Consider the following 26,216-nt stretch of genomic DNA (forward strand, 5'->3'; position numbering starts at 1 on the left):
CACCAAACATCTTCAGCAATCTTCTGAATTTTTTTGTATCCATTATGAGTAAATATAGTATTTTGTAAAAAAAAAAAATTAAGAGGTGAAGTTTTGTATATTTGGTATCCAATGTAATACAATGTAATATGTAAGTCATACATAGGAAACGCACTGCATGTAAGGACGGCTGAAATAGCCTCACACATCACCCTGGTAAAGGTGAGATAACCTAAAACATCTGGTGAGCACGGTGTATTGGAGAAGAGTTGTGTGACACTGTTTCAGTCTGAAGGACTTGGACTGAAGCTCAGACTAGCTGGACCTCGCTGTGTGTGTGTGTATTCTCAAAGAAAGATATTGAAGCCAGTCATACAGTATGTTGCCAGTACATTTTCTCATTTCAATAATAAACCTGGATCAGCTACGATATGAATCGTTGAGTAATGTTGATAGAACAATAGAAATACTGCTAAAAGGTCTCCACCTCTCTCACCTGGGGAGCTCCCACGACTGGCGGTACTGGTGCTGCTGATGCTGTCCTCCAGCCAGGTGCTGTAGGTGAAGGAGTCTCGCTTGTGTGGCGTCCCGGCTGATGACAGACTCTCCTAGGGAGCGCACAGAAGACAGACACAGCGAAACACACATGTCTATTAGACTGGAAGACAAACAGATGACTTAAATACATATACACACACTGAATATCCAACTCACCATGCCTGTGTCATAGTCCTCTGTGGCCTCTGTCTCGTTCTCCTCCACCACACTGGCGAAGCTGCTAGCGTTGGAGGAGGAGCGGGAGAGGTCGTGACCCTCAGGGATGGATGGGGCCCTGCCACCGAGATAAGAACTAAACCCTGGGTTAACCACTCTCCAGCACAGCCAAACTTGATTTTATCTTATGCATAAGACACAGTCATTCAACATGCTGCTGTAGCCGAGGATAACTCAGCGGTTATACAAACACAGGTAAGGCGACACAAAATGTGATCAATATATCCACTGATGTATTGATATACAGATATGGTTGTAACCTGTCTATCATACACACCTGTTCTTGGTGGTTGTGAGCACTTCAGGGGAGCTCTGATTGGAAGAGTTGTCAGATTTGGGGTCTTGAGAGACGTGGCCACTGTCAGGGGTCTTCTGGGTATTTGGGGAGTTCTCTCTACTGCAACAAAAGACACAGAAAAATATTTATAAAATATCAGAGAAAGCAAATAGACTATAACATGGAGAAAAGCAGTAAATGTGCATGCATTGACAAGTAAAATATAGTCAATTATGAACATTAGCTCCAAGGCTTTAAGACACAGAAAATACACATGGTGTACGGATACACACAAAATAAATACAGCAGGAATGTGCACAAGTCCTCTCTCACCTCTTCTCCTGGACTTCTTGAATGTTTTCAATACCGATGGCACTGCTTCGCCTGGAGCTGAACGGACCAGATTTTTTCCTGGTCGGGCTTTTCCCTGGGATTATCAACGACTGCCAGGGAGAGAAGACAGACAGTCAGCGTCAGAGTTAAAAATACTTCTAATACCTTAAATGTCTTTGAGTAATATTAAATTAATCTCATAAGCATATCAATATATTTATTTATCTAGACTTAACCATTCATCTTTATTATGGGGCCTATTCATTTGGAAACATGATTTTCAAAAATATGTTGCACTGAATTATCAGGCTGAGGAGTAACACTGCTCCCTTTGAGTTGTTACTATAATGAAAAAAAAAAAAGTTAAAATATGCACTTAGCAGCTTAATGTCAAGCCCTGGTGCCAGTCTTCCAGCCAGAGTAGAGCACACTAAGGCGGGAGATGAAAGATGGATTTAAAGGCTCCAGGGCCCACCACTAAATATGCTTTCTCAGCGACTGCTTTGTTCATTCAATCTCCCTTTTAAAGCTCTCAAAATAAGAACTTGAAAAAGCCTTTTATTCGATGTGGCTTCAAAGAGCAAGAGGAGGATTCTTTTTTTTCATAATATCTCTGTAAGGGGTTCATTAAATTATTAATCATAATTTTTAAACAAATAGAGAATTAACTATACTTACAAATACAAATACAATTACAAAATAAGCAGCAAAGACTATAGAAGGTGAACACATACTGCAATAACAAGACAGGAAAACAAAAGTACAGGAAAAAACATATATATTATACAGAAGGGAGCCAAGGGAGGCACCTTCAGATAGGACTATGTGCTCCATTCATATCACAGAGCTGCTGATCGCTTGTGAATTTGAATTTTTTCTTTATGGTAGTGTATGTACAATCCAAAAGACTGAAATTGTCAAATCAATTAATGAGAAAATGTGTAGAAGAATATGTATATCTGCTTTTGTTTTTATCACAATACATCCTGTCTGTAACACACAATCCATACTATGTTGAATACACACTAGGGTGCTGAAAGGTATCGAGAAAAGTGTTTGGCCATGATGCAGTGGGCCCATGCAGACAAAACAAAAGGAGCAAAGAAGAGAAGTGAGTCGTTAGAGAGAAGTTATAATTAGACATGAACCTCTTCTACTGTTCCTATCCCTATGGCACTGCCTCGACGTCCATATTTACTGGGACTTTTGCCTGGGACAAGCAATGACTGAACCACACAGGAAGAAGAGAGAGGGAGAGAGAGAGAGAGAGAGAGAGAGAGTAAGAAAGAAAGAAACAGAGTGATGATGACAGACAACAAAAGGAAGAGGGTAAAGGGAGGGGAAGAGAAAACATGAGATATATACAAATATATATGAGATTCCATGCAGTAAGTCATGTTCAAACAAAATACAAAACACGTGTTAACTGGAGAATACAAGGAGGGACATTTTTTGGCTCCATGGGTGCAACACAGGCAGCTGAATGGGAGAGAGAAATGATGAGCCAGTTACAGTATGGGGGCCATATGCCTGTGAGAGAGAGGATGAAGAACAGATAAAAACAACAGAGGAGGACACACAGCATGTTATACATTAGATTTCACATCAAGACAAGGTCATGGGCAAAAAGCAAGCTTCAGTCACATTCATTAACAAAGCATTTTGGTTAATAATAAGGGTTAGTTAGTTTTGCAGGTAATCTTGAATGTGATCTAGTAATACAATATTAATGTATAGAGATATATGTTTGTTTGCACATACAAGACTAAAGATCCTGTTCAGTGCCCAGCACAGAGGAAAATGAAATTTCATAATGATTTCCATACAAATCAGAGAATGTCCATAAAAAATACCACACCCACAGCCCCCAAATATACAGTACATGTCAGACAAGCAACAATGTGCACAGTCACTGTTAAGTGAAGACCTTGTAACTACAAGTTTAGGTGAGTTTCTTGTTTCACTTTCAGCTGAACAATGATTATCTCCTCTGTGAGTTGGAAAAATTTGGTGCTTTTGTGTTTTCAGAACAAGTTATATAAATCTGAGAATGCAAAAAAATTTTATTTGATGATACAAGGTTTTCACCTGATGACAGAAATATTAATTTGTTCATAATTACAATTATGTGATCACCAAAACTTTGATGGGAGTCATGCACACACACACACGCACGCACGCACGCACACACACACACACAGGACTCAACCCACATTCATTAGAATTCTAGAGAGCACTTATAAACAGTGCAGATGCACAGGGGATTTAAATAATGAGAACTCAAGAAAAAAAATAAATATTAGAAGCAGCTTTAACCCAGGGAAGAAATTCACCTCGTGTCCTATAATTATTCACTTCTATGTGTCACTCCATCTTGTGGTGGCAGACAATGTGCAACCGTTGCAATGTGAGAGCCAAGTTTAAGACCCAGGCATTAATGCTCCACTGGACCGAGTGTGCAACCTTCTCCGTGAGAAGTTAGTGCAGCAGGCAAGTGAGGGAAGAGGGGGCATGAACGCAATAGAATTGCCGGGGGAGAGGTAGAAGAAGCGAGACTCGCTTCACTCAAGACCAGGAGGAGTGGGACTGTACTTACTATCCCTGGGAATTTGGGGCTCTCTGCGGGGTTGTGGTTAAAGCTGCCGCTCAGGCTAGTGGAGACTGTGTGCGGCTTCTTGAAAGTAAGACCCATGGCATCCATAGACTGGCTCCTGCTGCGGATCACCCGCTACAGAGAGAGACGAGGAGGAGGAGATACATTCAGATGGCGCTGACCTCTGTGACCCCTCAGCATTGCTGTTTGGCTTCATAGGCTGAGAGGAGCCTCGGGGCTGTCCCTGAACACTGACCACTACAGGCAGAGAGCACTGGCCTGATGCTAATCCTGACAGACAAGGAAGCGACAGAGAACACTGCTAAGCTTTAGTGCCCGGAGGGGGGTTCAGATGAGTCATTATGTTTAGATAGGTGGTAAGAGAAGAGAGGGGAAGTAGAGGGGCCAAGCGGCTTGCAGATGTCTCACCACACTGAGTTTAAACACAGCCAGGAGACGTTTAAAGCCCAGTGCACCTTTTTGCAGGCATGGAACAGAGTGGAGACGCAGAGGCATCTGATGGTGAAAGAAAACTATCCATTCTCCTTGATATCGTGACATTCAAGGATGACCGATTTATATAAATAAGTTACTAATGACTGAACATTGGAGCATGCAGAGAACACAGCAGCAAAAAACAGCTAGAAAGCATTTGGAAGAAAAGCTGGGAAGCCAAGAGTGGTGTGTTCCAGCAGGAAAGAGCAGCAGAGCTTCTCCTCATTCAGATTAATAGAGATTGATGAAGCCCTTTCAGCTCACAGCTTGCATATAGACAAGAATCCTGAAAGACTACTAGAGAGAAGAAAATTCCACATAGGAAACATCTGACAGCTGGAACAAAACGTGGCTACTACGACTACTGTAGATGCCAATTTTTTACAGGCTCATTTATGATACTTATAATACTTTAGTCTTATAATGACACTTAAAGGAATGGTTTGACATTTTTGAGAGAAACACTTGCTTTCTTGCAAGAGTTAGATGAGAAGATCCATCCATTCATCCATTCCTGCCATGTATCCAGAGTCAGTCGCAGTGGCAACAGGTTAAGCAAGATATTCAAGACTTCCCCAGCAACATTTTCCAGTTCCTCCCCGGGGATCCTGAGGCATTCCCAGATCAGATGAGATATAAAGTCTCTCCAGTGTGGTCTGGGTCTACCCTGGGGTCTCCTACCAGTTGGACGTGCCCAGAAAACCTCCAATAGATTTTTATCCAGGAAGCATCATGTTCATATCCCCGAACCATCTCAACTGACTCCTTTCGAGCAGGAGCAGCAGCCCAGCTCCTAGCTCCCTCAGGAACTCGAATAAACGAACATTAAGCCACCACCCTGTGGGCCCACTATTCTAGATAGGAATTGGGGTTGGGTGCAATGCAATACAAGTGGCAGGCAAGGGAAGGGACCTAGGCGTGCCGCGCATGGCATCATAGACTGGTCCTAGGGACGTGGAGTGTCACCTCTCTGGCGGGGAAGGAGACTGAATTGGTGCAGGGGGTGGTGAATTGGTCCCAACTGCTGTATATATAGTTGCACTCACCTCCACACACAGCATTGGCTCTAGATCAAACTCCAGGAGACGGGCTGGACTCTCTACTTTTCTAGAGCCCAGAATCTGGATGTGCGGATACTCATGAGTATGAGAGGGTCATTTATGTGACAGCAAGTTGTTGGGATCAAGGCTCTGACTCTTGTTTGTGCTTATACACCGAATGGCACTTCGAAGTGTTCCACTTTCTTGCAGTCTCTGAGTCCTGGAACACAACCTCTTGACTCAGTAGTCCTGGTGGGGGACTTCAGTACTCACGTGGGCAATGACCTAGAACCAGAACACCGTAGACTTAAGATCGATGATCGACTTTGTGGTTGTATCATCAGATCTGCGCCTGTATGTCTTGGACACTCAGGTGAAGGGAGAAGCAGACCTGTCAACTGATCACTACCTGTTGCTGAGTTGGATCAAATGGCAGGGGAGGCTGCCCGGCCTGGTAGACCTGGTAAACCCAAACGTGTAATGATGGTGTCCTGTCTGGGACCCATGTCAGTGAGGCCTTAAATTCTCACCTCCTCCACCTCTCACTTCTTATGCATCTCAGAGTAGTTTGGGGACATTGAATCTGAGTAGGCAATGTTAAGTGCTTCCATTGTAGAGAGGGCTGTTTGAAGTTGAGGGCACGATTGACCTGAGAGTCTCCTGAAGCCAATTAGGGTAATCAGGGTATCTCACTGCTCAGCTTCCCTGGGAAAGCTTTTACTAGGTGCCCAAAAGGACACTCCAACCAATTGTCAAACCTCAGATCCAGGAGGTGTAATGCAGATTCTGACCTGGGCCTGGAACAGTGGACCGACTCTTTTGATACTGAGCCGTTACTATGAGCCATCCTGTCCCTATATGACCCAAGTCAGAGTTGTGTTTATGTTCTTGGCAGGAGGTCAAGTGTATTTCCAGTTGGTGCTCGCCTCCACCCGGGTTGTCCCTTGTCACTGATCTTTGCAGATGATGATGACTTCCAGCATGCACTGGGATGGTTTGCAGCATAAAGCATATGGGATGAGAGTCAGCACCTCCAAGTCTAAGGCCGTGGTTCTCTGCTGAGTTTTCTGTCTCAAGTGAAGGAGTTTCTATCTTGGGGTCATGTTCACGAGTGACAGTAAAATGGAGCTTGAGATTGACAGGCAGATTGATGCAGCATCAGCAGTAATGCATTGTACTGGACCGTTGTGGTGAAGAGGGCGCTGAGCCAGAAGAAAAAGCTTTCGATTTACCAGTCAATCTATATTCCAACCCTAATCGACCGAAAGAATGAGATCGTGAAGTGGCTGAAATGAGATTACTTCACAGGGTGGCTGGGCTCACCCTTACAGATAGGTAGAAAGGAGTCAGTTGAGGTGGTTCAGGTATCTGATTAAGATGCCTCCTTGGTGCCTTCCATTGGAGGTTTTCTGGGCATGTCCACCTGGTAGGAGACCCTGGGGTAGACCCTGACCATGTTGGAGAAATTATATATCTCATCTGGCTAGTGAACACCACAGGATGCCCAGGAAGAGCGGGAAAATGTTGTCATGGAGAGGGATGTCTGGACTTCCTTGCTTAACATGCCACCGAGACGCGGCCCCAGATAAATGGCAGGGAATGAATGGATGCTTGATATCGCTTAATATTTAACAGATCCACAATCTTGATATCATATCAATCTTCTCATGTAACTCTTGGCATGAAAGCAAATAAGCGTATTTCCCAAATGTCCCAAATGTTCCCAAAAGTCTTTTAATAGAGATAAGTCTGAGCTTGAACTGAAGTTTCAGTCCATGTGAAAACAGTGTTCCTGTCTTAGTGCTGACGTAAGTATAGAATTTAAATCTTTACAAAGGACTTTGTTTATGCAAACTCATTTAAGCTTCTCAAACTTTTTCCATTGAAGAAGCAATTTGCAGGAAGTAAAGCTGTCAGTTTGAAGCCCCAGCCTCTGCTGCTGCCTCTCCAGTTACCTTGAAGGACTCAAAGAAGCCCCCTCCTCCTCCACTCCCGTTTTCCAGTTTGTCGTCCTCTCCTCCAACTCCCATCATGGCCTGGCTGTTCATATGGAGCTCTTCATACAGGGTCTCTAACAAAGCCGACCGCGTTCGCTCCTTACACACACATACATACACAAAAAGGGACATGAAACAAATGGAAGCAAATGATAATTTATATGGCTCTGGCCAATGACAAAATGACAGAATTTTTTAAAATAAAAGAAGCTCTTGGACAATTACCTCCAGTTTGGCAAATTTCTCAGCTTTGTAGCATGCATACTCTGCATTGATGAGCTTAGTAAAAAGGAAGTCATGGAATTCAGGGCCCTGGGAAGAAAGGAGTGGAGAAACAAGACATCAGGTTGGAAACTAAAAGAGTACAGAAAGGGGGGAAGTGCATTGGCTAGAGAATGCTGTAATTCAGGTCTTTCTCTTACTTTTTTAAAGACAGCTGGGTTTGGGAGGGCTGGGCCAAAGAAAGGTACATCATCCCGTGCTGTCACTGATACCTAATGATAAGAGAGTGAGATTAAGTATCATTACCGTTTATCACTGGAAGCAGAGTAAAGGAGAGGAAGAGGAAAAATAGGTCACCTTGTAGAGAGCTTTGTCAGAGCACGGGTTGACCACTTGGACCACAACATAGGCGTGGAGAAAATTAGAGGCAATCATGTCTGGTACAAAGGGAGTGTTTTCCTCTTGGAATACAATGGCCACAATATCATTCCCTATGTGCCTCTTTCGCTGTAACTGCAACACAATAGCCACATAGCAACTTAAAAAATTAATTTACAGACAAATGAATGTGAGTATGCTTCCCTCAAGACAGTAATGGTACAATGAAAGAATGTTCATGTGTGAATGTTATTTGGTCATCTGCAGGTTTCAGATAGCTATATTTAGGATTTTTTCAGAACATATTTAATACTGCCTGGAACAGAATTTAAAAGACAATATGAAAATTCCTTCTATTGTAGTTCCAACTAATTTTTTTACAAAGCCTTGTCTAATTAAAAGAATACTTCACACTTCTTTAATGCCAATGATGGCACAGTGCTTGCAAAAGCGGCATATTTCCAACAGCTCATAAATGATATAAAATTACTTAGGGGCAGTATAGGAAAAATAGTATATATATATATATAGTATACACATTGCTTTTCATATTGTGTACAGAGTACAGAAATTATAAAATTATAAATAATTAAAAGGAAGTGCTTACTCTTCATTCATCCCTCTCTCTGTCTCACAGCTGAAAGCAATGCGAGTTCATGAAATACCACCAGGGTGTGCTGTTTCCCCTGATGACAGCTTGAACAAGCACTGATAGGCTCAAAGGAGCCAGTGTTTAACACCCACCACAGGAAACCGAACATATAGACATTGCCTCATCTGTGTTTGTGCAAACCAGGGTAGCAAATGGTGTGCAAGCGTGTGCTAATTAATCAGTGTTTGCATGTATATGTCAGACAGAGGAGGAGGAGGAGTACTTGGCTGCCTGAGCAATGCAGTGCTGCATCTCCGCTTTAAATCACTGTGAGGGAGGACTGCTGTTCACATATGCAGGCATAAGTCATAAATTTAATGTGATTAATGTTTACTATAGTGTTTTTTTATTTTGCAAATACAGTGTGGTCCAAATGTCTGATACCACTTTCCCATCACTTGAATGGGAAAGTGGTCTCAGACTTTTGGACCCCACTGTATGTGCTGCGCCTGTTTGGCACAACAGGAAGGTACATGCAAAATATGGTACTATAATACCCGGAGGGAACCTGTCTGACCGCTTGCTGTGAATCATAAAAGGTGTGTTAGTCTGGTATTGTATTACAGTACCTGCTGGGTGTCCCCCTCTGTGTAAGGCAGCTTTGTGGACACATGGAACATGACCTCTTTGCTGCGGTAGTTGCAGTAGACAGATTCTGTGCCAGTCTGCCCATGAGTCACGTCTAACCCTCCACGGAAACTGCAAGCACACAGACCCATGTCTAATAGGATGTTCTCCACCATTACTGCAGTGGCATGACCATGATTCCTATAGCTAGCCTGATATCATGTAACCTGCAATTGGTTTCATGTTATAAAATGTGTGGTAGAGTATATACACTGCCTTGCAAACACAGTCAGGTCCTTACCCTTTAAAGTTGTGCAGCTCAATTTTCTCTCCTAAAAACTCCAGGAATTCAACAAAGGCAGGACTCTCTTCGCTGTTGCCAAACAGTTCTTCCTCTGAAGTCTGTAACCAGTAAAAAGCCCTCATGAACATCAAGGCTTAGAAGACCACATGATGTCAGCAGCTACAAGCTAAAAATACTCAAGATGGTTTGTACAGTAGAGGCCAATAAAAATGCTAATAATAATTCCATTTATTCCTGCATTACAAATAAAGAAGCATTAAGAACAATGGCTGAGAAGCTGAATGAAAACTACATACTAGACTGCCAGTGGTGCAATGAGTATTTTACATAAGGTGTTTTTTACAGCAACAGATCATTGGGGTCAATAACTGGAAGCCATTAAGTAAAGTGTATCTGATGTGTGTTTGGCAGTCTTGTCCAAACACTCTGCATTCGCATTTGAGATGACAAAGGTGGCTTCGATCAATTAAAGCAGTAGGTATGACAGGAGGTGTAGAGACAGGCTAAAGAAAGGCTTGTGCAATAATGATCATTTGTGATGGAGAGTTGATTGTGTACTGTCAGCCAGTCGAGTAGTGATGTGAACACAAAAGCCTGCCTCAGCACGAACACATAGAAACAATGCCTGAGAAGAAGCTTCTGTTGCCTATTGAGTGTTTCAGTTTTATTCCCGTATGCGCTATGCCTACTTAACCATCACTTCTTTCTCTGCTTAGCACCACCTCCTGAATAGAAAATGTCCTGAAGGGTGAGCAGAGGGTCCTCACTGCCTTCCTGAGATGGCCCCTTGGCTTATTCACAATGTATTTAACAGTGTTTTTAAACTTCTGTGGGCTTTCAGGGATTGACAGTGCAGGTCTCTACACACAGAGGTCTCCATTCAAAGGTACAAGTGCCCTCAGCAAAGCATTCAATAGGTCGTCTGCCCGCCGCATAGTAAACAAGAGGGCTGTGATTGCCTCAGTAAATGAGAGGGAGTGTTGAAGGCAGCCACAGTGACTGGGCCAGACCGAAAGCCATAATTAAGACTGGGGATGACTGAGCATAATCAGTTTCCTTGAGAATATCAGAAATGACAGTGTATATGTATAGTACATGCTAATTGTTATTGGACTGGATATAATGAATGTAAAGGATGAATGCACAAGAAACTTTCCTGTTAACTTAAACCCAGGCTTTAAAGCTCACCTGTCCAAACTTTTGATAGATGACCCCAAACTTGAAATTGTTGCTTATCACATGTTCATCAAAGGTGACAATAAGTCTTGAAGCCTGTAAATAAATATAGATAAAACAAGAAATCTTAAAAGATCTGTTCACAGTTTTTCTAGTCCGGTGCCCATATGAACATTGAAAATGATTTGACTTGTAGTAACTCCTACTGTTCAAACCAGCTGTTAAGAGATCTCTTGCTGACATGCTTCCATCGAAAGTGATGGGGGACAAAATCCACAATCCTCATTCTATGCAAAAATGTATTCAAAGGTTTATCTGAAGCTAATATGAGGCTTCAACTGTCTGACTTTAAGACAAAAAATTAAAAGGGGTATCTTCCAAAATTTTCCCCAAACAGTGTTTCATATGGGCATGTGAGACTGGAAAGGACATGTAAAGCAGCTACAATAAAACAAACAAAAAAAAACAGATCTTACTTTTGGATAAAGGACAGGGAAAAAACGGTCCACGTTGACCTCTTCGCAGACAAGCTTAAATAAAAAAATAAAAAAAACAGAGGGAAAAAATGTCAGAATGTGCTTAGACACTGTCACAACAGACAAATCTCTGCAAAATGAAAACAACTCGTCTCACCTTGGCCATTTGGACCACGTTGGGGAACTCTGTCAGGCAGGAAATGGGGATCACATCATGGTAGGTTTTCAGTTTGGTCCTGGTGAAGTCATAAAACAATCAGTGTGGTCTGAAAGCCATATAATGTGCGGCAACATTTCTCAGAACCTCATCAGATGGGGAAGAGATGATCCGGTGTGGACCATCATCAAACTTCCCCACCCTCTCCACCCACTCGCTGGCCTAAATAGTCCATCTGTTACTCTGCTGTGGAAATGACAGTGCTGTTGACACTCTCTCTCGCTTTACGACTCTTGCGATAACACCCGTGCTGGGAGGATGTGTTTATCCAGTCAATACCCAGCATTTCAGGAACAACAACAACAACAACAACAAAAAAGATTATTCTGTATCTATTTCATGTTGATCATGAAAGAGGTGACATTTTGTCTAAGCCTGCACATTCATTACTTCAGCTGCTGATGTGCACTATTCAGACTTAAAGATTCGATTTTCTCTGTAAATTAAGCAGCATTGTGCTGTACTATGTATGCATAATGAGCGTTACCTGAGCATTAGCCGGAGATGTTCCTGGTCACCAATCACGTCGTACTTGAGGGAGAACACCAGATGTCCAAGAGCACTGTCCACTGAATAGTAATTAAAGTGTTCCTGAGGGCACAGTGCAGGGACACGGCCATTAGTATCTGCCCTTAACAGACAGACACACACACACACACACACACACACATACACACACGTGCAGGACACATGTGTATGCGCTGCGGTCATTTCCCATATCTTTCCAATCTGAGTGCCTTTTCTTCTGTTGCTGCGCTTCTGCTACAGGCAGATCAAATTTGTTCGTGTTATATGCGTGTGTAAGAACAGGTGGCAAAGCCTAATGCATCTTCATTAGCAACAGTGTATGAGGTGCCAAACAGTGAGGCTGGTTACTGTTAGTGGTTTTCTCCACTGGGATTTGCTTATTGCAGATTCATTTCATTACTATAATGAGCAAGAAGTGAAATTGATCGTGGAATATTCTATGAGAGTAATGAAGCTCATTTAAGGAGGAAGGAAGCTGTTATAATGAGGATATTCATGACTATGACTTCTGTAATATGAGCAGTATCAGAACACACCTTTTCTTTAAGTAGATCCGGCTTTACTACCAAATAAACATGGTTATTTGATCTTCTTATCTATACTTAATTGCATGATTGTAACCATAAAAAAACACATGGAAAAAACTATGAATGAACTGATGGTAAAAATAAAAAACAAAAACAAATCAAAAGCAGGGACAAGATGAAAATGTACAAGCCGAGCTAAGATGGATATAGAGAACAACGCATACAACGACTGCATCCAATTTTCTGCTATTTCATCATAGCAATCTAACAAGGTAAATGTAACTTAGCAGAGACATCAATATGTTTCACCGTGCTTCATTTAGTCATATTTTTAGATTTTGCCCAGAGTTAAAGCGTTAAATTGTAACTGAATTATGTGTTACGAAATGAATGTGTATTGTATTTTTTGGTTCACCCCCATAATCCGCTCTTGTTTTTGTTTTTAGTTTTTTATAAAAAGGTTGTTTTTGGGTTTGGATACATTGTCATAAATATTGTTTTTTTCAGTTTATTGCTTTTTCAAGATGAAAAGATCAAGTATAATAAAAAAAAAAAAATAAAAAAATCTAGTGATCTCTTTCTGTGACTAACCTTGCTCAGGAAGTGTTTCCGGTAGAGTGTGGCTGTTGTGTTACATTCCAGCTTGGTGCGGGTGTTTGGGGACAGGGGCTGCAGCTGCTCTGCGTCCACGGCGTCACTCAGCTCATGGTTGGTCCCCTCAATCCAGTATCCCCCAAACTGAGGCAGGAGGATGAGAGGAAAGGGGCTTTTTCTGCCCAGCACCTGTCCCAAAATGCAAAATAGCAACGTAGCTGATACACAGAACGATGGAAAGTCATGTCAGGACAGGAATGAAACTGGACTGATGTCTGAGCAACGCACAAACACTAAAGATGAAAAATGCTAGTGCAGCAAATCATCACACTACCTCATGGACACTTGGGTATGGAATGTAGTCCTCCTCAGTCTGAAAAAATATATAGAGAGAGAGAGAAAAAAAAAAAGCTTTGTCTGTTTGTTCCTCATCAAAGAAGAAAATAGCCACACAGTCCAACTCTATAATCCCAAAGGACGCTGTTTCAGAGTAGTTGCATAACTGTTATGCAATGAAAATCAGTTCAGAAACTATAGGAATTAGTTATCAATGCATGTTTGATCAAAAACCATTATTATTCATGTACATATCCATATTAACCACTATTGGGCACATTGATCGTTTTAAATCATGCATTAACATCATCGTCATCCTGTTAAATTCTTTGTTACTAAGATTTCAGCAATTCAGGCTGCAGAGCATAACATCAGTATCATCGTATGATACTGACTCCTGAATAACTCTTGAGAGCATTTCACTGCATTATGAATAATATTGTGCTACTCTGTGCTGAAGTAATCAGCCTGTCTGGCTGAGCAAGATATGGTGGAGCAGTCGTGACACAATGACCGCATAATGTGAATAACGCTCTGTCTCTACATGGAGAACCGCACCTTGAGTGGGGGAGGAAAGGTGCATCTCTGCTCATCCATCCTGTTGCCCTGTGAGAGGACAGGATGAGATAAGAAAACCAGAAAGAGAGAGAGACAGAAGGGTCATGCTCAGTCATCAACACAGAAGCTGGTATTGCAATCAACACAAATACCTAAATTCAAGCACTTGTCATTGATTAGAAATACAAAAAAAAGAAAGAAAAAGAACGATATAAACAGTGTGATGATCATGTTCTAAATGAACAACTAAAACAAATAGACTAGGAGAAAATTATCAACCTCATTACATAACGACACAGTTTTCCCAGGAGATGTGCGGCAGGCAACAAAGCATAGTCAGAGAGGGACAGATGGAAAGGTACATAGAGACATAGAGATACACTGGGAGCACAGATACCAAAAGACAATTAAAAGATGCTAAAGAGCAGGCGTTTGGGAGTGACTGAAAAGTCTGTTAGCACACAGAAGACGTGCGGTAATAAGACCCTGGGGATTAAAAAGATGCAGAGCTAAGTAACACTCCTACTATCAAACACCCATTGGACCTGAGGTGTGTGTGTGTGTGTGTATATGTGTATGTGTGAAAGAGTGAGTGAGCGGGAAAGATGCAGACAAAGAGATGCAGTGACACTAAATAAGGGATAGGTGATGGCGCCTGGCGTCAAAGAAGACGATACATCACACCAAGCGTCTGACTGTGGAAGCAGCACAGTCCTGCATCACATCCCATACCTCTTTTTTTTAAATAGTCACTTATGCCGACATAAGCAGCCAGACATGAAACACACTGGAGATACTGAAAGCTTTGAGATCATGATGACAAGTTTTGATAAGCTCTATCGTCAAACTCTTAATGTGTTTAAACTCACATGGTTTAAACAAACATCCTTCCAAAGCCTTCAGAAGCCAGGACACAGTTTTTTTTTTTTTTTTTTGAAGTGAGATAATAAGCTCATAGTGCTGTCAGACAGTGTTACAACCAGAGTGTTAACAGAGACGGGGGAGACACACATATAACGCTCTGACGACTCTCCTCTGAAAATCACCAGACTCAATATCCATCTCATGTGCAGAAAGATAAGTATTGTAGCCAAGGAGAGGGCCAAAGTGCTGCAGCATTAGGAGACACACTGACTGGTTAGTTGCTTGGTGAGTATATAGCTTAGAAACCTGAGACAAAATACAAAGATCAATGCATCATCTTACCTGCATCTTTTCAATCATTTCAAAAAAATCTGTGGTCTGGAGAGAGGAGAGTGAGATAAAAATGTTTTGAGTTCACTTGTTGGGTGTGGAGGTTAATGTATTTCTACAGCAGTGAGGCTGATAACTACAGTACAACAATTATTTTTCGGAGCCCCATCACACTCCATCTATTGACAGGAGAACACATTTAACCCATGTGTTTTCTTGTCACTGCGCTGCATTCTCACGGGGACCGCACTGCTGTATGCATTAAAAAAAAGATAATAATTGCAAGATCACAGTTTATTAGTTTTCTTTTCTCTTCTGACCTTATTAAATACAATATACTGTATGGGAACTCTTCACTTTGCCATTAATTGGACTTTTGATGAGCATAAAGCATTGTTATAACACCAAATAAAGACATATTTGTTTTTTAATGTTATATGGATTATGCATGAACACACACACATATTTATATATATATATACAGTATATATATATAAGTTTGTTTAGTTTGCCAGAAACTCATTCACATGCAAAGAAATGTACAATATGTTCTCCTACATAGTAACAAACTCTCTGTAAGACTCCTTATAAACAAACTTATAAAACTCCAAAAACAGGAACCCAAATAGACTTTGAAGAGTTAGTGCTGTGTAGAAAGTTCTGCCAGCATGTGAAAATCTATTGTATTTAAAATTGTGTGATAACAACTGTTATCTCTGAGATCCCAAACAGAAGTAATGTAACATTTTCTGTAGTGGGCTTCTGAAACATCAACTACTCAAATTTTGGTCCATCGGCAATTTGCTGATTTGGAAATGAGGAAAATTAATATCAAGCTGTTAAACATGGCTCTTGTTCTTCAGGACCCCAAACAGAAAGTTATGGTTACCTGCTTGAGACAATTCTGTCAAATGTTTTCATTCAGGACAAGTGTTGTCCCATTATTCAGAGCTGTACAGTAAAGCTTGTTCAGTTGGTAAAGCACATATTTTCTGTCAGCTGTTCCCATGAATTGAAACACTGCTAAAGTTTAGATTCATATTTATCTGAATCAGCAATTTACCTGACTGCTGCATGTCATCTCTTGCCTCTCCCTTCTGGTTTGTCACACTATTACAGAGTCAAGTGTGACCGACCTGCTTTTCCACGATAAACACCTACCTACAATTCTTTAGAGCCCCACCAAAACTGCTGGGGTATTGTCCTTTAAATGTTCACATGCAAAACTTGCATGTATCCGTTGACCATGACGAGTCTAACTACCGGAGAAAATCCTTAACTGCAACAGTCCACGGGTGCATCGGTCTGGAGTAATCAAGTGAAGGCTGAAAGGTTCAGCCAGTAAAGCCTGACATAGTCAAACAGTTTGTGTACAGAGCAATTGTGTCTTAGCTTTCAGTGTGAGTATGAGTAAAGTCCTCCACCATGTGCAAACAAAAGTCTGCCACAAACCCTGAAAGTAAATAACCGCAGCTTCAACAATATTAACCAGAGATTAGAATAAGAGGAGCTTTAGAGTTGAGCCTCATGTTATCTTTGGGCTTAAACAACAACTACCATTAGCCATAAAACTGTATGTCCATGCGTATGGACATATACATGACAAGATCAGGTCCTATCTGTTTCTTTACGCTAACAGAAACACCTGATATTAGAACTAGAAATGTCCCTCCACAAACATACAGACATATTTCCTAAATAAACAACCAATATGACCTGTCAGGTTGTGCAACAACTTTCGACTCTCACTTCGGAGAGACAGTTGTCTAAGCCTCTGCTAAAAATGCTGCCAAATTCCCTCTTTAGTTTGCCGTCTAGCGATGCTTTCCATCCAGCATTGCTAAGGTAAAGCTACTTACATGGTTGGGTTTCTTCCAGTGTGTCTTTGTCACTATTGGAGCATAGAAGTAGTTGACATGATTTTTAGCCATTTTTAACTGCCCATAAACTGGCGTCCTGCACTGCAGCATCACACGATGTGTCCACTTGACTTGACTTCAACAGGTTCGGATCAAACTCTCTCTCTGGCTGCTGTGCCTTTGTCCAACGGTAGACAGTCGACTGTGTCCCACTGTGACACCCGAGGTAAAGCTGCCTCCCTGCTAACTGCAACCATGACTGGCACAGTGTTGGATCGGACACGGTTGGAGAAAAGATCCATACAAGATTATCAGCAAGTGTATGTCTCAGGTTGCACGTAAAGGCAGCTGTTATTGCTTGAAGTTTGGAGCCGTAATCCTCTGAATGAAGTATTGTGGGAGGAAATACAAACCACATATGTCCACATCTCTCTTTATCACTAATCCTATCTTGACTTTAGGCTGATGGCCAGAGGTGGAGTCTAGCTCCTGTACTCTAATAGTCAAGTCCTTCAACTACTTCCTGCTCACAGGCAAGCTGCATGGGCAGTCCTAAATATAGAGTGACTACAAATGATGTTCAAAAATTAGGAGATCACCAACTGTGAACAAAAATTACGTGCACAATAAGGAGATGCAAACTGCAGTGGAAACAAAAAGCGAAGCAGCAACCTATGGAGGAAAAACAAGTCGTCTAATTTCAGCAGAAAAAAAACATTTTGTAGAAATGACCAGAGTGGAGGAGGTTTGGGAATCCGCAGGGGGTCAGGCTGGCACACATGTGCAGGTGTTAAAGCTGAGACCCTTCATTATGCGAGCTAATAGGATCGTCATTATCACAAGAGGCAAATTAAATGTGCAAGATCCCCTCTCTCCTCCAGACTTGTCAGCTGCAACTCTGTGCATCCTCACAGAGCTCATTAAAAACTTTGACCAGCTCTAACAGAATAAAGAGATGTTTCAGATGGATCCAGGGGCTTTTACTTTGTTCATTTTCTTTCATGCACCGTAGGTCCGTGGGTCTTAGTTCTGCATTTCGGTTCCAGCTAGTTTGTTTAGGATTTCGCTTGTATCCCGAGTCCGTATGACTTTCCCCTCAGGTTGTAATTCACCTGCTGGCATTTATGGTTTGAATGAGCACCATGCATGTCTGCATTAGGAACCCCTCCCTACTATAAGTGAGGAAACACTGTCCATGAGCATTGGACCGTGCTATATCAAAGGTTAATGTGTGTGTATACCGCAGTTGTTGATTTAAGTATGTTATGCAGGATCCTCTGAAAATGATGTGTTTGTGTTACTTCTCTCAGAAATATGCAGCATTATTAATATGACAGTACTGTAGTGTTGTTTGAATTAGGCAGTGACCATAAGACCTGGTGGGGTTAATTGCAGATTGACCTGGTTTTCACAGGGCTCTGATTAAAGTGATACGTTCCTCTGAGTCTTGCCCCACTAATCCCTTATTATACTACAGTACATCACATTATCATGATGTCCCTCAATATCCTCATCAGATATGTTCCCCCTTTCTAGATTCCAAATTGAAGGGGTTGAATAAAATGGGGTGAAAGAGGTAGGTTTAATATTATATATGACTGTATTTAAACTGCTGCTGACACCCTTTAAAGTGCAGGAAAGTCAAGTGTTTTCATCTGTCTGACTATAAAATCCACATTTAATACATTTTTCCCGCTCTTACTCCTCTAGGATGTGCAGAAAAACAGGGTAAAATGCTATGATCCATGAATTCAGCGGTGCCTTTACTGGCTATATTTGGCTTCCATGTCATGGAAATCTGCAGGCGCACACAAGTGTCACAAATCCTCTCCTCATGTCTGACTAGCTGCAACTAGTAAGTCTGAGGCACCTACAGATGGTGTGTGCTGCAGGGATCAGGAGTGACAGTTAAACAACCCATTCTCCAAATTCTCCTTTAATCCCTTTCTCTTCCAACTCCCTCTGCTCTACTCAGATCAAGTCAGATTGAGGGGAAGTTTAAGCCCCCCGTCCAAAGTGTGAGAGACCTTATGAAACCAATCTGGCATGAGTGAGATTGTATCCACTTTTTAATCACCACAGAGCGCAGCTTTGTTCAGTCTCTAAGTTCTCAAAATATCCCTGGCAGGTTTTTCAGGCCAGTGGCTCATTTATAATGATAAGACATGCCAAAGGTAGGCATGAAGATTCTGACAGCAAGATGGACTTGATAGAGGCTGTGGCAGCCCAAATGGATTGAAATGATTTCCTCCTCAATCAAATTCATTTTCTAGCCTTTATATTTTGCGTCTAAAATCACAGCTTGCACTTTCCTCTTATGTTTTCCACTGCAGAGGAAGAATAACAGAGCTGCTTCATAAATACTGAAAATCTCAGAAAAATCATTAAAACTGTTTTAGTGAACTGGAGACTAATTGAGTGAGACCCTCTTGCAGTGAATCGTATAAAGTCTGAGGCAGAAAATGTATCGCAAGCTAAAAAATACACTTTGGAAGCAGAAACCAGCAAATTTGAGCTTGTCTTTATAAAAATCCTGAAAAAAGATTTCAGGTTGATTATTTTTTACTGACACTGAAGTAAAGCTGGCTCCTTCTTTAGGATGATGACATAAAAACAGCTGGATAACAATTGAACCTACCAATTCTCCAATTTGGTGACACATCCTGGATGATCATGGGGGCGAAGAAGTTTGCCTTTTCGGTTTAAGAACGACACTTGCTCAGACATGCTGTGTTTTGTTTGCTTTGATGGAGTCAGACTTGTTAGGCTGCGGTTGAGAAATTGTCAGAATAAAAGCTAAAAATAGATTTCTATTAATTGAATCAGGCAAACATAATTATCCAAGACACGGAGCTCTGTGCACTCTAATTACACAAGTCAAACAAAAGAAGACAAGAATAAGAATCAAAGTAACACTGTATGGAGAAAGTCCGGGTCTAATACAGTCATGAGAGATTAAATACAGACAGAGCACCGTGCGAGTGCATTCGGACAGAAGCAGGTGTAGAGACAAGATGAGCAGAGACCCCTGACAAAGATCACAGAAACAAAGGTCACACAGAGGTCCACGCGATAAGGTCAGGGGTTAAAGTGTAAACTCAACTCCACCCCCTCGTTCTCCTCCTACCTTGTGGAATGGTGAGGTGGTGTATGGGAGTGTAGGCTGGAACAGCTGGGGCTCTAGTGTTGTAGAAATCCGGGGGTCACTCCCATCATGTTTCCTACAATCAGACAGATGCAAGAGAAGATTCAGTCAGAAAAGGTCACTCAGTCTGAGACGGAGCAAGAGGACAATAAAAGCTAATGCCTCAGGAAATATTCTTGGTCTCATTTGTATGGACCGGTGGTCTGAGGCGCTGCAATGGCCTTAAGCCGAGAAAGTGAGGGTCTCTTGTTATTCTTTTCTTTTTTTTTTCATTAACTAAATGATCTTCAGTGCTGCTGATCTGTTCTTTTTATGTGTCTCTAGAAAGTGAAAAGTTTTAGTTTTAGTGAAATTTTTAAAACACTTTGAAACGCAGACAACAGATGCAATTGGTTGAGTCAGGAACTGTAGTTATGGTTTATTTTCTCACAGGGAATTGACTGTTTTGTCTAATATGCAGTTGCCGTAGTGATAGAGGCTTAAACCTACTGCCCAGATGCTTTTCCCCACTTCAAAGTTCATTCATGTCAAGTCCAAAATCTTCCCTCTCATAACTGAGCAGGAACATGCGAGTTATATCTGACTGGAAAAATAATTCCCAGAAGATGTCAAATCATATTCCACTGTGGAGGTTCTTCAATTCTTTTACTGCATCAACTGCTAATCACCAACACCTCGGGGATCTAGGGGCACGATTTTAGTTTCACAATTATTCAAACAGAGCGTCTCTTGTCTCGAACCCAAGAGAGTAACACGCTGCAAATGAAAAACTGCGCCACACTACTGTCACGCATCCTTTGCTCTAAACTCAATATCTCTACCAGGATGGCTTTATCCCCACAGGATCCCTGATCGAAGCTGAATATGCTGCCCTATTGACACTGACAACTGGCTGGTTTGCACAGCAGGCTTTCAATTTGTTTGATTAATTCAATCTCTTTCAAATACACAAAGTGATCGATCAGTATGAAAGTGGACCTGAGATGGTCATGAAGCTTTGCGACGATGCACAGTGAAATATGTATATTGCTGTTTGTGTTGGTCGAAGAAGACTACAGCAGCCATAGTGAAATATGATTCGTATCTCTGTGCTCTAAAGAGTGCTGTGTATTCGGGGGGGGGGGGCAAAAGGCATCAAACTCCATGTATAGAGAAATATTGTTCAGTGCATTTAATTACTCAATGAGACTTTGAACTCAAAAACGAATCATTTTCTAAGGTAAGTAGTGAAATGAGTCTGCCTACACTGACACAGCATTTATTTATATGAGTGAATGTATGGAGGTCTGTTGGTCTGGTGCTGAGGATAAGACGGAAATCTATTTTCATGTTCGCTGACTTACTCAGTGAGTCAAATATAAAAAGAGAAGCATGAATCATTAACCAATGATATTACACAACAAATGGATCTTCAATCAAGGAAAGGTCCTGCATCATCCAAATGTAACCGGGAGCAATAGTGACTACGAGCCTTTCTCTCAGTTGGTTCAATAAACATGAACAAGGCAAAGTGAGGAGCCTCAGCAGCAGCTCTCCCGTGGGAGAGCAGGACACGATAAGGCATCAGCTGCCCTGAACTCTTAATTAGAGCTGATGCACAATAGATGGATGCAGGGCACACACAAGACATACACACTGACTTATTTATGAGAAGGGAAATGCTTTCTTTTCTAACAGTTGGTTTAAAGATAGATGTTGCATTATATTACAAAAGACTCTTAATGTGTTGTGCCCAGAGTGATACAGTACTAAACATAGTAAATAATAATTTGCATAAACTGGTGACAAGACACAAACCTATATCCCACTCCGGCAAAGAATAAGCAGCAGTCAAACACATCAAAGGAGGAAATGTCCTGTCCTGTCCATTACAAACTCCTCATGTGGTGCACTACTTACACCTGCCTCCTCTGTGTAGCTTTACCATGTAAGCCCTCCTCCAGATCAGTTTGCAGCACTAAGCCACGGCTTCATCCCAACACCACAACAAATTACATAACACACCCCAGCTGGTTAGCAACGCATCACAGAAATCAGCTGTGTGAAGAAGTCACAGCGTGTCATGTGGATGACCTGACGTCCTGCGTGGAGCGGAGCGGCAAACTTACTCACACAGAGGCAGCCGTGCGCTGGGTGCTCCCTGGGAAGTCCGGACAGTGACCAGCACTCAGGCAGATGACTCACAGTCTACGCTTCTCTTCTACTTAAGCGTCTCACTTCCTCTCTCCCCCTCCTTCTCCCTCTCTCGTTCACAGTTATCTCCTCTCTCACTCCCTCTTTCTCTCTCCGTCCACTCTTCTCTCTCTCTCTCTCTCTCTCTCTCTTTCTCTGCAAGTCCAGTCAGCTCACTTGCTGCTTCCCATCAGTCGCTCACCTGCTGGCTTCACTCTCAGCTCTTCGGACCGTCGCACACTCTCAGTGAGCATCCTCTCTGCCGTTGATTCTCCTCCCTCACTCTCTCTCTCTCCTCCCACTCACTCTCTCTCTCACACATATGCGCTCTTCAATTGTCACTTCCTCCATCTGCATCCCCTATGTCTCTTGTTCTCAACCTCACACACACATGATCCGGTAGGCTACTTGTCCGAGACCCCCGAACTCTAAACCACACACCGACCCCCGACCACCAGCACACCATGCTTATCGCCGTGAAAGCAGGAGACCCTCCCCCACCCTTTATTTAGGGGACAACTTCAGTCTGCCGCTCAGAAAGAGAAGGGAAAGCGGGGAGGATTAGGGTAACGGGGGTTGCCTTCAATCCAGCCTCACGAGCCAGCTGGGGCTGTTGTTGTGGCAACCACATCAGCCACACATGTAAAAAACAAAACAAAAAAAAAACAAACACTTACATGCACATTCATGTTCATTATGATATGACTTGAACAAGGTTATTACACTCCCAAAGATGAACAGACATCACAACCTCCTTAATGCTCATTGTGCTCATTGTGCAGGGTGAGAAAGCATGTGTGGAACGGTTTTTAATTACTGTAATGAGTCTCATTCAATCCCCAGTGAACATGTGCGTTCCACTAAGCTACCATCTACAGTTCCCAGCAGACCTGTGACTACTGTCACTAGTAGCGCCTTTTCCTGTTAAATCCCTGCTAAATAATACTCTAATGCAGTGAGAGCGTCGCCTCATCTTTGCTTTCCTTTGACAGCTTCTCAGAGAACACCTTAGGAGTAAAGTAAATGCGTGTGTATTTGTGTGCATGTGTGTGTGTATGTGTGTGTGTGTGTGTGTGTGTGTGTGTGTACTGTATGTGTCAGACATGAAAAGATAACAAGGGATTACAGCACAGTCCTCATACTGTGCACCATCAAGAGCTGTGTATTGTGATAAACAAACCCAAATGATCCTCTCACTGTCCAAAGCTTACTAGTAAAAAAAACTGTATTATGTCACTGAACAAAACTTTAACAATGACCAGATTAGCAGTGATTTGTTGAGACGTCCTCCTGTGATGAGACAATAGTCTCTAACCCTGAGCTGCAGATGGTATATATGGGGTTCAGTTTTGTTTGGAAGAGCTGAGAACCAGGAAGTGAGGGGTTAAAAAAAAAAAAGAACATGTCTGTCAGGGCTTTGTCAATAGTGCTTATAGATGAAAACAGATTATCGGATAAGAGCAGGCAGATTTCGCTTAAATGTCCTGCTTAAAATCTGATTAGCACCGAGTGGCGTTTTAACATGGCCCATTGCAGCTGGTTCCTATCAAATCAAAGCCACATGCATTTAGAACAACAGTCTGGGACCTCACTGAGGACTCTTGTATGCTGATGAAATAACACAACAACAGCAGAGCAAGAATAAATCCTGAGCCACGAAGAGCTTTATTTTTATCTCGTGTGGAGGAGGATAGTTGGTTTTAAATTGATAGTGTCCTCCCTGCTCCAGTGTCTCCTGCAGAATCCCACAGTAAATCCCTTTCCGACCGGCCCCGCTGCCAGGGATTCCCATCCCATTAGCCTGGTGAAATGGCCTGTGGCCCCCTCCCCTCCTGCCCTCACACCATGTCCTCTGAGAATTGCTGCTGTCCTGAAATTTCCCCATCTCCCACAGTCTCTCAATTTCAGCTTCTTAGCAGCTATTTCTCACCCAAGACAAGTTAAATAATAACACTACACCCTTCGAGACACAAGCGGGAATAATGGCCAAAGTTACCTGGATCCTGTAATTCCCGAAGGATTAGAGCAAAAAAATCAAGAGTCAGCAACTATGTGTCCATTGCTCGTCAAGTTTCAGTAATACATTTGAATTTATACAAATAAAAGTGAGAGTTCCTTCAGATCCAAAATAAGCCCATGCAGCAAGCAGCAAAGAACGTAATCTGCATCACGTGTGTGTGAGTGGGAGGCTGAGTGTGTGACCAGCCAGTGACCACAAAGGCCAGTTCAAGGTTCAGGTCTCCAATCGCAGACACATTATACACCCGCAGCATGTCAGAGGTCTCCGGCAGGCAAGATGGCTGCTGCTCTGAAATATGAATGAATGGTTATTTATGCATAACCACTGAGTGTCTCCCACAGGTTGAGATTTAATTAGCGGTGGTGGACCTCATGGAGGGGGGGGTGAAGGGGACAGGGGGGCGGGGAACTGCAGCCGCAGGAGTTGACTGCAAAACAACGCTGAATTTATGAGCTCTCTCGTGACTGTACATGAAGTCACCGTTCCAGCAGACTTTACTGTCCTCGCTTTAAACTGCATTTTCCCACAGACACAAGGAACAAATAATCATTATAAAAACATATTAGTCATTTTTAAATAGGGACGAATCTTACTTTTTTTTCACAGACTGTGCACTCTCTTTGTTTTACAGTGAAAATGTTTCTATCGTTTTGATTTATCACTGAAGTAAATAAAACAATTAAAGCAATAGAAAGATTTTAGAGTGTTGGACATAGTGGGTCTGAACGTTCTCCTGCTGTTTTGAGATTTGTTAAAACCCGCCCCCAGTCACTCTTAAACAAATTGGCTGTGTTTAATCAAGCCCAAGCTTTGTTTGCAAGGCAAAGTAGGAGTGCCAACTGCTTCCTAACTTTTGAAGAAACTTTACATCCCCACCATGATTTCTCTGCAGTACACCTGAATCCCACTGTGACCGTGATTGTAACTGGTTTGATAATCATGCAGCATTTTTTTTAAATGCCTTGTTTTGAACTGGGTAATGGGGCAACATGAGAGGGGGGCCTTAAAGCAGATATGACAGATGAGCATGTTTATGATGATGTTAACTACAATCTCTTTTTCTCGCGGTAGATTCTCCCCTGCTGGTGGGTCAACTAAACAGAGACAGAGTCATACCAGCCTTTGAATCTTGATTTAAATTAAACTAATGTTTACCATATTCACTTATGCTGATGGTGGCACTAGTTGAAAGGTAAAGGGATGGACAAGGCTATTAATTCATCCTGAGGGGAACATAATGTATTATATTTGTCTGAACTAAATTTCAGGGCAATTCAACCAACAATTTTTTCTCCCATTTCACCATAAAACAAAAATGCCAACCTGCTGGTGGTAAAATTTCTGGGCACCCCAGAGTATCTGTACCAAACTTTACAGCAATCGATTCAATTGTTGTCAAGATATTTCACTAAAAACCAATAACATGAACCTCATAGTGGCACTAGGATCACCAAAGTCAGTACATTTCTCTATACAAAATTTCAGCACAATCCACTCAATAGTTGAGATATTTCAGTCTGGACCAAAGTAGTGACCAACATTGCCATCCCCAGAGCCAGGCCACTGGTGTGACTTATAAAAGGTTAAATTCTGTATCGGGAATAAATTAAAATGGATATTTCTCATGGTGTCTGAGTAATATAACTTCACCTCCATGTCAGCATCCACCTACTTACCGCCTAACCGCAGGTTTGACCTCAATTAATTTATAAGCGCTGTCGACAGCCCCAAACATAATTTATTTATACTGTTGACTGTTGATAAAATGTGTGAAATTTAGCTTCAGCGGTCGGACACCAGCAC

The 26,216-nt window shown here is 42.1% G+C and overlaps 1 protein-coding gene across 13 annotated transcripts in view; it reads right to left on the bottom strand.

Moving 5' to 3' along the window:
- Positions 1-26,216, bottom strand: part of rap1gap (RAP1 GTPase activating protein) — a 43,635-nt gene that overhangs the window by 2,565 nt on the left and 14,854 nt on the right. For 3 of the 13 annotated variants that reach the window (XM_022763272.1, XM_022763277.1, XM_022763281.1), the window contains 21 exons: positions 20,204-20,297; positions 15,230-15,265; positions 14,024-14,071; positions 13,464-13,502; positions 13,127-13,318; positions 11,968-12,071; positions 11,421-11,499; positions 11,264-11,317; positions 10,800-10,883; positions 9,609-9,709; positions 9,310-9,439; positions 8,068-8,223; positions 7,911-7,982; positions 7,714-7,800; positions 7,447-7,587; positions 3,960-4,091; positions 2,512-2,589; positions 1,364-1,473; positions 1,031-1,150; positions 694-829; positions 476-587 (listed from right to left, as the gene is read on the bottom strand). In XM_022763272.1, coding sequence (XP_022618993.1) covers positions 476-587; positions 694-829; positions 1,031-1,150; positions 1,364-1,473; positions 2,512-2,589; positions 3,960-4,091; positions 7,447-7,587; positions 7,714-7,800; positions 7,911-7,982; positions 8,068-8,223; positions 9,310-9,439; positions 9,609-9,709; positions 10,800-10,883; positions 11,264-11,317; positions 11,421-11,499; positions 11,968-12,071; positions 13,127-13,318; positions 13,464-13,502; positions 14,024-14,071; positions 15,230-15,265; positions 20,204-20,297 — 2,105 coding nt within the window. Of the gene's footprint in view, positions 1-475; positions 588-693; positions 830-1,030; positions 1,151-1,363; positions 1,474-2,511; positions 2,590-3,959; positions 4,092-7,446; positions 7,588-7,713; positions 7,801-7,910; positions 7,983-8,067; positions 8,224-9,309; positions 9,440-9,608; positions 9,710-10,799; positions 10,884-11,263; positions 11,318-11,420; positions 11,500-11,967; positions 12,072-13,126; positions 13,319-13,463; positions 13,503-14,023; positions 14,072-15,229; positions 15,266-20,203; positions 20,298-22,329; positions 22,380-26,216 lie in introns of those variants that run through there. The other 10 variants (XM_022763285.1, XM_022763284.1, XM_022763275.1 and 7 more) reach the window with 10 other exon arrangements.

Source organism: Seriola dumerili, unplaced genomic scaffold (genome assembly GCF_002260705.1).
Source record: "Seriola dumerili isolate Sdu_G_001 unplaced genomic scaffold, Sdu_1.0 BDQW01000468.1, whole genome shotgun sequence".
Taxonomy (NCBI): Eukaryota; Metazoa; Chordata; class Actinopteri; order Carangiformes; family Carangidae; genus Seriola; species Seriola dumerili.